Source organism: Staurois parvus, unplaced genomic scaffold (assembly GCF_062004578.1).
Source record: "Staurois parvus isolate SC_StPar_1 unplaced genomic scaffold, SC_StPar_1.0 ptg000334l, whole genome shotgun sequence".
Lineage (NCBI taxonomy): Eukaryota > Metazoa > Chordata > Amphibia > Anura > Ranidae > Staurois > Staurois parvus.
In genome coordinates this window covers 9,067,693-9,086,331 of record NW_028318130.1, presented here as the reverse complement: position 1 = coordinate 9,086,331, position 18,639 = coordinate 9,067,693, and the positions used below count along the sequence as shown (strand labels likewise).

General features: G+C 41.2%; 1 protein-coding gene across 1 annotated transcript in view; it reads right to left on the bottom strand.

The window, feature by feature from the left end:
- Positions 1–18,639, bottom strand: part of NEIL3 (nei like DNA glycosylase 3) — a 117,168-nt gene that overhangs the window by 85,321 nt on the left and 13,208 nt on the right. Inside the window, exon 2 of the mRNA XM_089684064.1 lies at positions 16,461–16,594. Coding sequence (XP_089540190.1) covers positions 16,461–16,594 — 134 coding nt within the window. The remainder of the gene's footprint in view (positions 1–16,460; positions 16,595–18,639) is intronic.

Genomic DNA, 18,639 nt, shown 5'->3' with positions numbered 1-18,639 from the left:
CTTCAAAGCTGCACCTTATGTGAATGTCATACAATGGGATAAGATAAGGGCCTGAATCACTAATAGATTTGATAATGATGGTTTACACTCCACCCACTTTTGTGAAGGATTTGGTAAGCAAAGAGCTGACAGAGAGAGAGAAGAGTGAGACGAAGAAGAGTGAGCGAGAGATACATATGAAGAGTGATAAAGAGAGACATTCAGAAGAGTGAGCGAGAGAGAAGAGCGAGCCAGTGAGACAAAGAAGAGTGAGCAAGAGATACATACTGAAGAGTGATAAAGAGAGACATTCAGAAGAGTGAACGAGAGAGAAAAGACTTGGTTGGTGAATCCACACATCAAACTTGTCACAAATCCTGGCGTGCATTTTTCCCCCAAATGCATAGCAGACCCTTATCCCAGCAGGCAGGTACCGCACGCCTTCAAAGATTTATTTCCTTTGTTGATTTTCCTGCTTCGCTCACACTATATGCAATTGAAAATTACTCTTTAAGTTGCCAATTTTACTGTGTTTTCTAGAGAATTACTAACTAGTTGTGTTTTCAATTGTGTGTAGCATTGCGATTTCTATTTGAGTCTAGATGTTAAATTGCTAATAAATGGCCACAATTCTCAAATACAGTGGGGATCGAAAGTTTGGGCACCCCAGCTAAAAATTTGTATTAATGTGCATAAAGAAGCCAAGGAAAGATGGAAAAATCTCCAAAAGGCATCAAATTACAGATTAGACATTCTTATAATATGTCAACAAAAGTTAGATTTTATTTCCATCATTTACACTTTAAAAATAACAGAAAACAAAAAAATGGCGTCTGCAAAAGTTTGGGCACCCTGCAGAATTTATAGCATGCACTGCCCCCTTTGCCAAGCTGAGACCTGCCAGTGTCATGGATTGTTCTCAATCATTGTCTGGGAAGACCAGGTGATGTCAATCTCAAAGATTTTAAATGCCCAGACTCATCTGACCTTGCCCCAACAATCAGCACCATGGGTTCTTCTAAGCAGTTGTCTAGAAAACTGAAACTGAAAATAGTTGACGCTCACAAAGCTGGAGAAGGCTATAAGAAGATAGCAAAGTGTTTTCAGATGTCAATATCCTCTGTTCGGAATGTAATTAAGAAATGGCAGTCATCAGGAACAGTGGAAGTTAAAGCAAGAACAGTGGAAGTTAAAGACCAAGAAAAATATCAGACAGAACAGCTCTCAGGATTGTGAGAAAAACCATTCAAAACCCACGTTTGACTGCACGATCCCTCCAGAAAGATCTGGCAGACACTGGAGTTGTGGTACACTATTCCACTATAAAGAGATACTTGTACAAATATGGTCTTCATGGAAGAGTCATCAGAAGAAAACCTCTTCTACGTCCTCACCACAAAAATCATCGTTTGAACTTTGCAAATGAACATATAGACAAGCCTGATGCATTTTGGAAACAAGTTCTGTGGACCGATGAGGTTAAAATTGAACTTTTTGGCCGGAATGAGCAAAGGTACGTTTGGAGAAGAAGGGGCACAGAATTTAATGAAAAGAACCTCTGTCCAACTGTTAAGCATGGGGTTGGATCAATCATGCTTTGGGGTTGTGTTGCATCCAGTGGCACAGGGAACATCTCACGAGTAGAAGGAAAAATGGATTCAATAAAATTTCAGAAAATTTTGGATGGTAACTTGATGCCATCTGTGAAAAAGCTGAAGTTAAAGAGAGGATGGCTTCTACAAATGGATAATGATCCTAAACACACCTCGAAATCCACAGGGGATTACATCAAGAGGCGTAAACTGAAGGTTTTCCCATGGCCTTCACAATCTCCTGACCTCAACATAATTGAAAATCTATGGATAGACCTTAAAAGAGCAGTGCGTGACAGACAGCCCAGAAATCTCAAAGACTTCTGGAATCTGGAAGACTTTTGTAAGGAAGAATGGGCAAAGATACCTCAAACAAGAATTGAAAGACTCTTGGCTGGCTACAAAAAGCGTTTACAAGCTGTGATACTTGCCAAAGGGGGCAGTACAAGATATTAAATCTGCAGGGTGCCCAAACTTTTGCAGACACCATTTTTTTGTTTTCTGTTATTTTGAAAGTGTAAATGATGGAAATAAAATCTAACTTTTGTTGACGTATTATAAGAATGTCTAATCTGTAATTTGATGCCTTTTGGAGATTTTTCCATCTTTCCTTGGCTTCTTTATGCACATTAATACAAATGTTTAGCTGGGGTGCCCAAACTTTCGATCCCCACTGTACCTTTGAACTCTCGCTGCAACAAATGGTGTATGTTAATACACTCACATTCATTATATCCAATATCAGGTACGATGTCAATGCACAAATCGCACCTGAAATTGCACACCCTGGATGTGACTTGTCATGTGATTGGCATGGCCAGCAGCTTGCTCTTTGCATGGCAAATTGCACCCAATGTTACTGGGGGCCAACACCACTGTCACATCTAATCCGATGCGGCAATTGTCCAACTTACAGTGAAGTTGCACGAGTTCACAATCCAATTGGATGTGAACAGAGCCTACAGTGGCAAATAGGGTGCGACTTGGTCTACGATTTGCAAGTCGCCTGTCATGCCAATTGCATGGCAATCGCAAACAATGTTACTGGGGGCTACCCGGTCACATTAAAGCAGATTTCTAAGTGGTGTTATTGACACCACAGTCACATCATGTGACTTGCATAGAAGTTGCATGATTTCAAAGTCGGGGTACATGGTGATTTCAAGTGCAATTTGCAAGACATTCGACATCGATCTCTCAGCAAATTGCATGAAAAGTAGTGTATTCATTACTCTATTATTACTTGCGGCTCCTACCAAGTTTGAACCACAACAATATGAACGCTCCAATAGCGTGCTCATTGAGTGGGACTTGGCATGTGATTTGCACAACATGCAAGCTGTAAATCGTCTGCAAAGTCGCACCCTATTGTCTGCTATTAGAGTGACCACATGGGTGCGTTTCAAACACTGATTTCTATAGTAGTACATGTACTACTTTAGTGGCAATTTGCATAGAGATCTGTGTCAGATGTCTTGAAAATTGCATTGAAATGGTCAACTTTACTGTAAGTTGCATGATTTGTAAATCAGCTTTGCCCAGAGTGTAATGTTTGGTGATGTTTGATTTCTGGAGTGTTTTAAAAAATTGATGGGAAATTCACCATACTAGTCAAATCGATTTGTCATTTTCAGTATTGCATACAAGATGTGGTCATGTGACTGTCTTAACTCATGCGAGAATCTGGAGGGAATTGTGACCATAGTAGCAATAAAGGTTCCAATTGGGGTTCCCTTTCACATCCCTGCTCAATGTTCTGTTGTATGCTGCACACGTACATTTCACTGTATATATCTTTCTGATTTGTGGGGCCTGTATACCAAGGGTTAATGCAGGTAGGAAGCGGATTCATCAGGTGAAAACACTTTCACTGACCAAATTAAGGTCAGTGGTGGGTGTGGCTTCATTGGGTGTGGGGCCTTGTTTGGCACGCTCCAAATACAACCTAGCTTATATAAAGATGTGCAGTAGGGAGTGATTTGGCCTGTTACTAGGCCGGGTGGTTTGTGACTAAGTCCTTGCTTGTAGTGGTTTGGGGGAGGAAGAGATTTTGTGCTGAATTGCCCCAGACACCACTCAGGCTGTGTTTGGAAGTGGGCTGGAAATGTTTGCATATTTTTGGCCTTGTAAAGTGTGTTTGTGTGTTATTGCACAATGATTGTGTTTTTTCTCTTTGCATTGAAAGCCTCACACATGTCAATCGTTTTGTTTAAAATCTGCTCTTGTTTTAATTTTGCTTGCTTATTTAGACTCAAATGCATTTTTCTTACAAACCTGCTGACAAATGTATGTGTAGGGGATTTGTAGAGGTGGGAGGGGTTTTTCACATGTCTTGTTTTCTTGATATTTTGATCTGTAGACTTTTTTTGTGAATGGATCTTTATACTAAATGATTGTGTAAGTAAACCTTATGTGCACGAAAATGTTACTTGATTCATCTTCCCCTTTGTTTCCTGCTATAACCTGAGCACACGCAGTTCATTAGAAGTATCTTTAGATTGTAAGCTCTTATGAGCAGGAGTGTTTTATTTTTGCCACATCAATCCTATTTTTGTGACTCACCAAGATATTGACTGTACCTACTTGTTCCTGCTGACCAAATAAATGAAGATATATTTGATCAATAAATGTTTCACCGATGTTTTTGTGTTTATTTTATGTTCAATATATGAACAACCTTAATAGTTACTTTGTATACTTATATAATCTGCTCAAATGTAGCTTGTAAGAGCGTGAATATGCAAGTGGGTGCAAACTGGCTTTTTCAAAACCAAACAAAAAAAATAAAAAACCTGCTTGCACCACAATATTGTTATGTACTAATGAATGTCACATTCACTGTGCAGCCAGCTACAGGTTTTCTACAATTTGATTTACAGTAATAAAATAGTCCCCACTGTATGTTGATTTTTGGCCTTTGGCAACAAATATATATTAGCCAAGGTTTAAAAAGAAAAAAATCACTAAGAAACACACATTCGCGAAAGCTATCATAGCCGTGCATAGAAATGAGCGATCGTGCATAGATATGCGCGATCGTGCACAAATAAACGCCAAACAGGTGTCCCCCATGGCGCACGAGCAGCTATCCTCCCGGAAGTCCGTCATCTGGTGCGCGTGCACCCGGAAGTGGTTGTGGGGAGTGTAAGTGGATGAGAAGTGGTTGGAGGTTTTGTGTTGGTTGAAAATTTTGATAACTTTATTGGCATTTGGACATGGCGAGAGCACAGTTCTCAACTGAGGAGATGATCCTTATATGTAAAGTAAGTGTGGCCATTGCAAATATGTTTATAACATGTGAGGGACAGGTAATTGTAATTTTGTGGGTGGGGCCTAGCAGAATCTCACTTGGTGCACATGCTACTTATCTGTACATTAGCTCCTGGGTATTGATGGGTCAATTATATTAACCACTTGCCTACTGGGTACTCCTACCCCCTTCCTGTCCTGGCCAATTTTCATCTTTCTGCACTGTTACACTTTGAATGACAATTGTGCGGTCATGCCACATTGTACCCATCTTAAATTTGTATCAGTTTTTTCAGACAAATAGAGCTTTCTTTGGGTGGTATTGACTTGCTGCTGTGAGTTTTACTTTTTGCTCGATAAACCACAAAATAGCTCATAATGAATAAAAGGCTGTTTATATTATAACATTTGGTAAACTGGTAATTTAGCAACACTGATGTGCGTTGATGAGGCGGCACTGCTGGCCACAGGTGGGCGGAACTGTTGGGTGGCACTGGTGGGCACTGATCATCGGGGCCGACCCCTGCTTTGATAACTGCTGGTTCTCGGCAGTACTTTCCACACATTCTGACAGCGTGATGAAAGTGCAGCCAAGACCCGGCAAATGCATTTCCCGGTGATCAGCGTGTCATTGGACATGGCTGATCACATGGTAAAAAGCCGCTGTGATTGGTCTTTACCACATCACGTGATCAGCTGTGTCCTTAGGACACAGCAATCACGGAGAGCGCGTTCTGCCAGGATGTCATATGACACCCTCCCAGAGCTGCCTGGATGCAGTGTAGCGTTATTCGGCTATCTGCGGTCGCCAAATAGGTAACCAGCTAGGCCTTCATGGCTAATCTTTGAATATCTGGACATGTATACTGCGTATAATGCATTACATTCTACAATGTGTTGGTGTACATGGTATTACAGTGTGCAATGCGTTGCTGGATTCTGCATGACAGTGGACAGCGTATCACAGTGTGCAATGCGTAGCTCCAGCCTGCATGACAGTGTACAGTGCATTACAGTCTACAATGTGTGGGTGTACACGGTATCACAGTGTGCAATGCGTTGCTCCATCCTGCATGACAGAGTACAGTGCATTACAGTCTACAATGTGTGGGTGTACACGGTATTACATTGTACAGTGTATTACAGTGTGCAATGCGTTGTACACTGCAGTGTGCACTAAAGCATTTTACACTCATGCACTGTACACACTAACGCATTTGACATTTCTAGTGTGCAATGCGTTAGTGTGCAATGCCTTGGACAGTACAATGCATTTGCAGTATTGGTGTATGTTTATTAAGCACAGATAATTCATCTGATTTTAGTTATCAAGGAGAAGTCTTCTCTGTCCCCCTGTTTATGAGGTGGAGGACAATTGTTTTCCGAAGAAGAGAGGAGACATTTTTTCAAGGAGATCTGTATAGATTTCCAGAGATATGTGTAGATGGTTGAGGGGCTGCATGTGATCTCCGGAGATAATTGTGATTAACGATCACCTGAGTTAAACCAGTGAATGAAAAGTGTAAAAAAACATGGATTGAAAATAATCTGCACTGACCACTGTGCTTTGTCAAGCCACATATTGGCACATTCTGGTGTCACACAGATGCGATGTGAAATTTGCAGTGTTTTCTGTGCAAGCGTTGCACCACATCACAACCGCAACCCCTTCATGCTACCTGCTGCGGCTTTCTAGGTGAAGTTACCAACACACCAATATTGGTGCACAAAGCGTATTGCGATTTGCCAAATTGGATGGCATGCCTATTCACACCCATGTGCATACCCTGAAAAAGGGTCCTGCACATTTTTGGCCCGGATGCGGTGCAATTTGAGGTGTGCAAAATGTTTGTCTCTAATTGCAACGCACACAAATTGCATGTGATTTGCCCAGGAGTGCGGTGTTAGACCACAATGCATGTATGTGAAGCCAGAATAAAAGGATGTGGATTTTGTCTATTTTTACTTGCGCATGTTAACATTATGGAAGTGCATTTTTCTTCTGTTTAACATGCTATAGAAATGCAACATGCATTTGGATGGAGTGTTTTTGTATGTGCATTTTGGAAGTATTCTAAACACACATTGACCCTAGGGCCACACCATATCTTACGCAGGCCATAGATGGGTTGAAAATCGGCCGATTTTTTTTTTACCATTGCTGGTAACGTCGGCCACTTGAACAACCGATTTTTCGTTTTTTAAAAGAAAAATCGGCTGTTTTTCTCCCCGTCTATGGCCTGCATAAGCATTAGTGTGCCTGGGGGAGGGGGGGACCTTTGGCCTTTCCAAACACAGTAGATGCTCCAAGAATGTTTCCTTGAACTCTTGAAATGGTTAAAAAGGAAGACACTCTAGCTAGCCTGCACTGAGAATTGACTGTCATGATGACGTGTCAATGATTATTTGCTCTCATTTTTCAGGAGTGGTACTGCTTGCGGTTGAAGCTGGTAGAAATCCACCTTCACGTCCTCCACTCACCTTCACTTGTGGCCAGTGGATATTTTGTGGCCGCAGGCAAGAACTGGCATCGAGGACCTGCATAATGACCCTGGCATGCCAGAGGTGGTTTGGAAGCAGCACAGCAATTTGACCATCCCTTTCCTCTATGTTGGTTTTAGGGTGCAGAATTGCTTCTCGTTCGTGAACGGACTGTCGCCGGATATCAGAGTCCCCATATTTTCAAGATATGTTTTAGCCATGTTGGCTTATTTTTATGTTATTTTCCAAGTCTGTCGCACCTAACCGCACAGTAGTGTGGTGCCATGCGTATTTGTGGCTGTGAATGGGGCTGTTTTTAATAGACGTGTGTAGGTGCAACAACGTTTTCATCATGGTACCTGCGCACATCTACATAGGGCATTGCATTTCTTTGCTGTGCTGGAAAATGTGTGTTCTTGCATGCGTTTCTGCACCACCAATGGTGTGAACAAGTCCTAAGGGCCGGTTCACACTATAGAAACAGTCTAGATGTGTTCCTGATGGGTTTTTTTCATGCCCTTTTGGCATGCATGTTTAGTGTGTTCCAGTACATTTTGGATGCGTTTTGGACATGTTTACATTGCATTTTTGTATCCCTTCCACTTATTTTTTTCTATTTTCTTTGTATTCAATGTAGTTAGGGACATGTGCGTTTTAGTACATTCAAGGACGTTTCAATGTGTTCCAGTACAGTTCTGTGCAGAAACAATGCAGCGTGGTCAACTTTGTTTACAGCACCTGCAATGCATTGAAAATGCAAGCGCTGATGTGAACTATGACATTGACAACCATATAACTTTCTTTCTGTGCGTTTGTGATGCTGAAAAAGCAACTGAAACACATGTAGTGTGAACTGGCCCTAAAGGTTATTAGAGGTCAGGGAACAGGACTGACCAGAAATTGTGAATTCAATCAGACTAGTGGTGAGATACAATCAGCAATTGTATAATAATGTGAGATCTGAGCTGTAGCTGATAGAAAATGAGACACATTCACTTGATCAGTAAATAGATAGTTAAAGAGTGGGGCGGTGATCCATAGATTTGCATATGGGACAGGTGATGATGGGGTGGGGGAGGGGGTCAAGTTGTATAAGGATACAGATTTAAAAGAGAAAAAAGTTACAATGAAATATACACGGCATGAAACTTGCACATGACCTAATTGGCAGAAGAACAGTACGCAAGTAACATTCATCCACTTTCTAGTCATTAGGCAAAATCATAATTGATTGATCAATATTCCTGCCACAACCCAGAAAATTGATCTCCATTTTTTTGGGATGTTGCCAAGACTGGGATTAGAACCCATGACCCAAGTGCTGTAAGTTCTGAGCTCTAACCACTAAACCACTGTGGGAAACACAGTTTGAGTTATAATGTAGAATAGTTACATTGTTTAAAAATGATAAAGCGAGCGCTGGTCAAATGATATAGACTAGTAAAATGGTATTACACAAGATAAATATAACCACGAACAGTAGTGCATGAACTCGTGAAAGGTCATCCACCCCTGTGACAGTGTACTACACTATTGAGCACCTTTCTGGCTCCTGTGGCTGAGCTAATTCCTCCCCAGGACCATTTGGGCACCCACCCTGATGGATGGATGGAGCTGGATGACTAACCCCTAGCTGCCAGCATACCGCTGCACCCCCAGATGTGCGATGTGTATAACCCATGCACATTAATACTTTTGTTCTGGTGAGTGTAGACCAGTCCCAAGGGTGGTTTACCTTTCACGAGTTCATGCACTACTGTCCGTCACGGAGAGACCACACGTGCCATTCATAGGCACTCTCTGAGTTGGTACTCTCACACGAAGGACATTCCATTATTCAGGAATGATTATATGAACTTATTTTAGCACGATTTACCAGTTTACATCACTATTGCAATTCTTTGCACTTTTTGGTTTTTACATGCGTTCATTATTGATCACATGCATTTATAGCGCTGCACTTGTCTTTAACATAGAATAGTTATGTGATTAAAGAGAATGAAGATATATAACTATATTGGGAAATTAGAAGTATATAAATTATTTGAGATATAAGTGTGAAAATGTTTAACATTTGAAAATAGAATGTATGACATTCATTAGTAAATGCATTACTTTCCTGATCATTTTAGAGAAACAGCAAAAAAAAAAATAGAAAATTCTAATACAGCTGTACTCTTTATTACATTCTAAAAATTCTCTTTTGCTATGAGAAAAACGCCAATGTTAATAAAGCCTGTGCTTGTGCGCCATCTAGCGAATATATCCGGTATTGCACCTAAAAATGTGCCAGACAGGATACCACATTCACTAATGGCAAAGTAGACGCTCGTTAATGAGCTTGCTAGACGCTGGTCAGACGACTGATTGATTGACCGGAGTCTGCCTGAATGGTCAGTCTCTGCTAATACACTCACATCTTAGTGAATCAAGGCCTTGGCGTTCACACAGTATCTCAAAGTCCATAGTCACACAGACTAAGGCAGGCCATACATTATACAATTATCTGGAGATTTTTGGTTTAGATTTACCAAAAACCATATAATAGGACAAACCTAACAACACTTTCAGTTGTATCCAATCAGGCAGGCCCTTGCACTACACAGTTGAAGGTAAATCTAAAGGAAATTGGGCAGAAAATTGGAAGATAATTGTATAATGTATGGCCAGCCTTAATCTCACTACAGCATTACTTGGTTGCTCCCCAGTCTGTCCTGCACAGAAATCTGGTTCCAGGTTGAAGCATTCTCCTAAGCAGCCTGGGAGTTTTATAGAGCCCAGACCCCTTAACCTGCGACAGCTGAGCTCATTAACACCTTAGTGAGCCAAACAGGCTCACTCTACAGCACAAAAAGAAAAACAGTCAGTGTAGAACATGAATCTGGGACAAATAAACCTCCCATCCTGCACACATCCCCTAGTTCTTCCTTGCTTCCTGTCACAATACATACAGTGCGCATCGAGAAAGTATTCAGAGCGCTTAACTTTTGCCACGTTTTGCTGTTACAGCCTTATTCCAAAATGGATTAATTTTTTTCCCTCAACATTCTACAAACAATATCCCATAATGACAAGGTGAAAGAAGTTCCTCTTGAAATATTTGCAATTTATGAAAAAAAAAAAAAAAAAAAAAACCCCACACATGTACATAAGTATTCACAGCCTCTGCCATTACACTCAAAATTCCCACTATTCATCCTTGAGATGTTTCCACAACTTGATTGGAGTCCACCTTTGGGAAATCCAGTTGATTGGACATGATTAGGAAAGGCGTAAACCTGTTTATAGAAGGTCCCACAGTTAACAGTGTATGTCAGAGCACAAACCAAGCCATGAAGTCCAAGGAATTGTCCGTAGACCTCAAAGACAGGATTGTATCAAGGCACAGATCTGGGGAAGGGTACAGAAAAATTTCTGCAGCATTTAAGGTCTCAATGAGCACAGTGGCCTCCATCTTCCGTAAATTGAAGAAGTTTGGAACCACCAGGAATCCTCCTAGAATGGGCCAACCGGCCAAAATGAGCGATCGAGGGAGAAGGGCCTTAGCCAGGGAGGTAGGCAAGCACCGATGGTCACTCTGAAACAGCTCCAGCGTTTCTATGCGGAGAGAGGAGAACCTTCCAGAAGAGCAACCATCTCTGCAGCACTCCACCAATCAGGCCTGTATGGTAGAGTGGCTACAAAGAAGCCACTCCTCAGTAAAAGGCAAAATGGCAGCCCACCTGGAGTTTGCCAAAAGGCACCTGAGGGACTCTCAGACCATGAGAAACAAAACTTTCTGGTCTGATGAAACAAAGATTGAACTCTTTGAATGCCAAGCGTCATGTCTGGAGGAAACCAGGCACCACTCACCACGTGGCCAATACCGTCTCTACAGTGAAGCATGGCAGTGGCAGCATCATGCTGTGGGGATGTTTTTCAGTGGCAGGAACTGGGAGACTAGTCAGGATCAAAGGAAAGATGAATGCAGCAATGTATAGAGACATCCTTGAAGAGTACCTGTTCCAGAACCCTCTGGACCTTAGACTGGGGTGACGGTTCATCTTTCAACAGGACAACGGCCCTAAGAACACAACCCATATAACAAAGGAGTGGCTATGGGCCAACTCTGTGAATGTCCTGGAGTAGCCCAGACTTGAACCCGAATGAACATCTCTGGAGAGATCTGAAAAGGGCTGTGCACGACGCACCCCATCCAACCTGATGGAGCTTGAGAGGTACTGCAAAGAAGAATGGGAGAAATTGCCCAAAAATAGGTGTGCCAAGCTTGTAGTTTCATACTCAAAACAACTTGAGGCTGTAATTGGTGCTAAAGGTGCTTCATCAAAGTATTGAGCAAAGGCTGTGAATACTTATGTACATAATGTGGGTTTTTTTCGTTTTTTATTTTGAATAAATTGCAAAGATTTCATGTTCTCATTATGGCGTATTGTTTGTAGAATATTGAGGAAAAAAATGAATGTAATCCATTTTGTAATAAGGCTGTAACATAAAATGTGGCAATAGTTAAGACAAGTAGATTTTTATGAGGGACAAGTAGATTGGGACACCGATTTAGTCCCTGGACAAGTAGTTTTTTCAAAAATTTCCACACCCGTTAAACAGATCATCAGTGCGAACCATACAGCTGGTATACATTATTCAATTGAAAATTTACACTAGACAGTTTGTCAATCAAATTTAGTAATGAATAGGAATAAAGCTTGAGATCACATTTTTATAGTGATAAGACCCTCCCTTATATATCTTTTGTTTTCTGGGAATGGAGCAGATTATTTCATTTTTTGAATGGCATCAACATGAGCCCTTTTACAATCTGATAAGATCTAGATGACCTAGATATATATAAATAAAGAACCAGCGCCACAGAAATTATATAACACAGTAAGCTGCAAAAATAGGTTGCGCTAAAATACATGCAAAAGTATAACAAGAAAATAAATAACAAAACAATAAAAAAAACAATATTATAAATCAAAATAAAATCCACTTTGCAGCACATCATCTGTTGGAGTTTATCCCTCATTTCTTCAGTGTTGTTGTCACCATATTATTCATTTCTCCCAGAATAACAAGTACTATATGCTGGTTTTTCAACAATCAGCATATTACTCTGGTGAGTTCTATTTAACCATTTTTGGTGGTGGATTTACTTGGTGATGAATTATTTTGGACATTATTGATTATTTGAACTTTTTCGTTTTTGCTGGATTTTATTTTGATTTCTAATATTGTTTTTTATTGTTTTATTTATTTTCTTGTTATACTTTTGCATGTATTTTAGAGCAACCTATTTTTTTGAAACTAGATGACCTAGAACAAGAGCCCTCTCTCTCCTCTTAAGAACTCCCCTTATCTTCGCTTTTCCTCAACCCCGAAGCCCTATCTAGGATCTCCCACCTGAGCTCAACAGATGTACGGGTCTTGGCTGTGGAAGGGCTGCAGTACACCCATAGGATGTGGTGACAGGCATTTTTTTACTGGGATTACATGTGAGTGCAATATCAATTTTATTCACTTTCCAATAAACAAGATTACTGCACTATGGAAGGATCTTTGCTTTGTATCTCATTTATATGGCCTTGAGTGGAGGTGGAGTGGATAAGGTGCGCTGGGGAGAAGTCTATATTCAATCCCATGGTCCCTGGGATGAGGAGCGGAATTGAGAGGATCTGGTATTGTTAATCATAGCCTTTTGGCCCTGTGCGGGTCAGTGTGTGGAGGTGAGCAGGCACTGCTGCCATTTGAGGATCCCCTTTTTCACCAGAGTGAAGATCACGTTGGCACAGTATTACTTGCATGGACTTTATGCTTTAAATTACACAGATGTTTTTTGCGATAGATGTTTATTCATATACAGTGTGTTTATACCAGATATTGGTAAACCAGCACGGGATGCTATCCCCCTTTTTTGTTTTGTTTTTTAAGAACCACTATCACATTTTTCATTGGATTTTTACAAATTTTTTATGGTTTTCTCACTTTATATTGTTGAATATTTATAATTGTATTTCTGCATTTTTCCCACGGAGCACTATTGCGTTGGCACGGCTAGCATTACACAGCACGAGAGTATTGCACATGCGTTAGATTTGATTTATAGCGCTTTACTATATATTTATATTTTGTGTTTACACTTATTGGTTTAAGTTGAGTGGCAGCAGCTATAATTAGATTTGCGTCATCCATATTAAGCGCAGGAGGATATCCACATTTATTTCTTGTCAGAAACAGTCTATCACCCAAGGAGCTGTATGTTATAGGAAAAAACCAACACAGGCATACATCTGGGAGCCCTCCCCGTTTTTACCTGTGATGAGCTGGTGCTTGCTTGCCCAGAATCAACTGCCAGAGAAACAGCCATGGGAGGATACATAGCCACCAGTCTCTCCATTCCAGCCTTTGCTGTAGCGAAGACCGCCGCCCGAACCGTCAATCCGGTGCCCTTTTTCAAATGGGGATTGGAACCAGCATCCCCGGCGCCTGGTGATGACGTCACCCACCTCCTGGAAATGATGTCACTACAACTTCCGGAGCCAGCTTGGAATGCAGAAGCCCCACCCCCCACCGCACAAGGAAGAAAGCCAGGCAGCAGAACTCCCAGAATGTGGCCTCCAAACAAAGGTAAGGCTGCAGAGAGCACCCTGCTTTCCTCCACAGGCAGGGGGACATACTGCCCAAATGGAATGCCACCACTGTCCTGGCCTTCCCTGTACCCTGGAAAGGCTCAGACTGTTGCACCCTAATCTCCAAACACCCCTAGAGGAGAGTGCTGCAGGGTTAGAAGACAGGGAATCCTAAGTGAACCCCCCCCAACCGAGCTTCCAGCCAGCCCTGGAGAGAGAACCTTTTCCACATGGCATCCAGAAGAAACAGAAGTAGCTTGGAGGACCGCCTTTTATTCTATGTTAGGTAACATGTTTCCTGTCCTGTGAGAGAAGCTCTACGTCTCGTGTGCTGTCCTGGAAGACTACTTGGGAAATGGGTCATATTTGATCTAAACAATATGCAAGGGTAAAGCACGTGAAAACCTGATCCGATTTAAAACTATCTAAAAAAACCTCTTCCCTCCTCAGTTCATCCATGGCTGAAAATAATACATATCTGGATGTCAAGATGAGCAAGAACAGTCATAGGAGGGTTGGGATTTATTAAAACTACCGAAAGTTCTATATCCAAGCCAAAAAGACATATATACATATATATATACTGTACATACCTGAAACATTGAGAAAGATGGAGTGAGCTCCATCAAAACGTTAACAATAAAACACAGTTTTGATTTATCTCTGTTGCAAGACGTGCGAGTGCCTCTATACCGGTTTAGATTTGTATAGATTTCTTTGTGGGTGAGCACCTGGGCATTTTACCTTACACAAAGTGCAGTGGCTTCCCTTAGGACTACATACCTGAATTATATAGGCAGCATGCATGTGTATGTGATATGCAGATACAAATGTGGAGTAAAACCACTAAATACGACATTATGTGAGCAGTACAGTTGCAGGATTCAAGTTCTTTGATGGAATAGTTACTCTTTCTCTGCATATGCTATCCTTTAGTCAGTATGATACAGTAGAGCAGATGAGTACAGTCAGTGGAGAAGTATGGGGTTTGGGAAAAAAAAAAAACACAACAGCATCTATACTCACCTAGGTGGATTCAGCATGGATCTGATGCAACATCTGTCCCCTGCTGGCTCAGCACCAAGAACTGGACTTGTCCAAGAAGAGATTTTAAACTTTAAAATGAGCACTCACTAACCTCTGTAACTTTAAGCAGAGTGAAGCAACTCATCCTCAAAGTTCTAAGCAGGAGTACTGAAACCATTCAAGTTGGTTTTCTCAGCCCAGAAAACACTTCCCCCTCCCAGAACACCACATATCCTACAGTACAGTACTTCTGTGCATAGCAGATACCCATGGTTGAAAATGTTTGTTAGGCCATGGGTAGACGTGCACCAGCCCTTAGCATCCAATCACTTTTCAGAGGCATTTGACAGGCGGTGAAAAGATGATATGTCATCTCTTCACCACCTGTTTTAACCCTGAAAATTCCACACTATCATGCAGCAGCTGCATACACTGCATGTGGCTGTGGCACAGACCCATTCAATCGAATAGGTTGTGTTCAGCAGTGGTGCAGCGCGAAATGCATCAGAAGGTATAATTTTTGCCACAACATGTATACACCCCTGTCCAGCTGCCTTTGCATCTGTTTTTACTGCCCTCAATTCAAAAAGTGTAATTTAGCCCTTCTCAGTACAAATTTAGAAAAAAAAAGTGTTTCTTGGTAGTTACCTGCATTCATTTTGGTATTTAGTTGTAAATATTTTCTCCACACTTTGTACATGAGAAAATTAGAACTGTTTTTGTGTTATCATATTAAGCACATTGTGATTTCTATTGCTGTAACTTAGAGGAAAATCAGATCACAGATCACATTTATGGAAAATTACTGCAGAAAACCAGTTAATTCCAATGGATTCACATATTTTTTCTTGCCACTTTATGGTGTACACTAGAAAAGGTTAGAATCTCTAGCCTGGTTTGCACTTTTCTATTTCCTGCTCTCCCATCTCTTTGTCACTTGATGTGAAATAACTCTCTCCTCTTACAAATATGTTTAACACATGCCAGAGAAAAAAAAAAAAAAAAAAACACTATGCTAAGGCATCTTCCCTTTCCAGCTTGCCCATTCCAACCTGAAACATTGGACTGAGATGACAGATGAGAGGTAAGTAACATCTCTGCAGTTCTGCAATTAATTTTCAGCTTGAGATATAAAATATAGCATAGCAGTAATGTGTATTTACAGGGAAAAACATTTTCAATCCTGATCATAATATCCATGCCCTAACGGGGAAGATTATCCTGACTTCCTTGGACTGATAACCTCTTTATCACCCAGAATGTCAACAAAACAGGAAGAAAGGAAGTAATCTACCTAACAAGCACACAGCAATCAAAACCTGATGGAGGTTACAACTTCTGTACAAGATCAATAAATAAAACCTAGTTGGGTTTTACTGGGATTTTAATTAGACAGTGGTCAATTCAATTTGTGTATGTATATATAGACATATATATTTATATTATGCATTTGAAAGATACTGTAGATCATAACAATTTTCTTATATTATATTTTACTTAGCATTACCTTAATGCTTTTGCCTCAAAATACATGAACAGCTCTTTTCCCAAAGTCTGCACCCCAGTATACGTGCAGGACATCAAAGACATTAGAATGCAGGTGCTGGGGATACACGATGCATTGCTTGGTGACTTCCTTGACTGAAAAACAGAGCAAAATAAAAATGATATTAAAGTACATCGTCATGTTCATAAGCGGCATAGCACATAGCAAGGCCTTTTTCACAAAAGTGCTGAAGCTTGTATACTGCGAATGGTCCAGTTTTTCCTGTGTCCCATCAGGAGCTGCTTGCAGGCAATCAAATTTATGAGGATGTTGGACCCACACAAACAGCTGCCTATCCTAATGTAACAGGCATGCAGGTGAGTACCCCAAAACATATACTGCATGGGTTTAACTCACTATAGAACACAATAATCGACATGCTCGTCAATAGGAGGAACCACTGATCGCAACCTAGGACACAGGAGATTGACACTCCTGGAAGTGTCAATTTTTGCAGGAACTTTAGTGCACGATTTCTCTGAAATAAATCAGTGTTCAGCAAAGCAGACAGCAGTACAGGCAAATATATACTTTTTGCTCCACTATTGAAAATGTTAAACAGTACCTCTAGACAAAACCTTTTAAAAATTTGGATTGAGTAGGGGAGGAGTTTTTATTGCTGTCCCCATTGATGAGATTCACCATTGGCACTGTACTGGTGACTATGGTCACCAAAACAGAAAGTGTGGGAATGTTAGGCCTCATTCACATTTGAGCGATTTGTAGCTTGAAGCTCCAAAATGCTTGAGGAGAAAAAAAAAAAATCAATTATTCTCAATGGAGATGGTTTACATCTCCACTCCAAATGTCTGAAGCTCAAACAAGTTCTGGGGCTTCTTTTGTCACTCAAATCGGGCAGATATGTGCATTTTTAGTTGCATAGAAGTGCGTGATAAAAATAATAAACAAAATAAAATAATGAATATGGAATAATTAACCACTAACACACACACACATTTTATACACACACACACACACACACACACACACTTGCCAAAAGTATTGGGACATCTCTCCAAATCATTGGATTCAGGTGTTCCAATCACTTCCATGGCCACAGGTGTATAAAATCAAGAATTTAAGCATACAGACTGCTTCTATAAAACAATTGTGAAAGAATGGGCTCAGTGAATTCAAGCGCGCTACCATGATAGGTTGCCACCTATGCAATAAGTCCATCTGTGACATTCCCTTGCTACTAAATATTCCACGGCCAACTGTTAGTGGTATTATAACAAAGTGGAAGCAACTGGGAACAACAGCAACTCAGCCACGAAATTGTAGGCCACATAAAATGACAGAGCAGGGTCAGCACATGCTAAAACACACAGTGCGCAAAAGTCACCAACTGTCTGCAGAGGCAATAGCTAAAGACCTCCAAAACTGCATGTAGCCTTCAGATTAGCACAACAACAGTGTGTAGAGAGCTTCATGGAATGGGTTTCCATGGCCGAGCAGTTGCATCAAAGCCTTACATCACCAAGTGCAATGCAAGGCGTCGGATGCAGTAATGTAAAGCACTCTGTCATTGGACTCTAGAGCAGTGGAGACGTGTTCTCTGAAGTGACAAATCACGCCTTTTTCTGGCAATCTGATGGATGTGTCAGGGTTTGGCATTTGCCAGAACGGTACTTGCCTGAGTGCATTGTGCCAAGTGTAAAGTTTGGTGGAGGGGGGAATTATAGTGTGGGGTTGTTTTTCAGGGGTTGGGCTTGGCCCCTTAGTTCCAGTGAAGGGAACTCTTAAGGAGTCAGCATACCAAGACATTTTGGACCATTTCATGCTCCCAACTTTGTGGGAACAGTTTGGGGATGGCCCTTCCTGTTCCAACATGACTGTACACCAATGCACAAAGCAAGGTTCATAAAGACATGGATGAGGGAGTTTGGGGTGGAGGAACTTGACTGGCCTGCACCGAGTTCTGACCTCAACCCGATAGATCATATTTGGGGTGAATTAGAGCGAAGACTGCAAGCCAGGCCTTCTCGTCCAATATCAGTACCTGACCTCACAAATGTGCTTCTGGAAGAATGGTCAAACATTCCCATAGACAAACCTTATGGACAGCCTTCCCAGAAGAGTTGAAGCTGTTATAGGTGGCCCAACTCAATATTGAACCCTATGGACTAAGACTGGGATG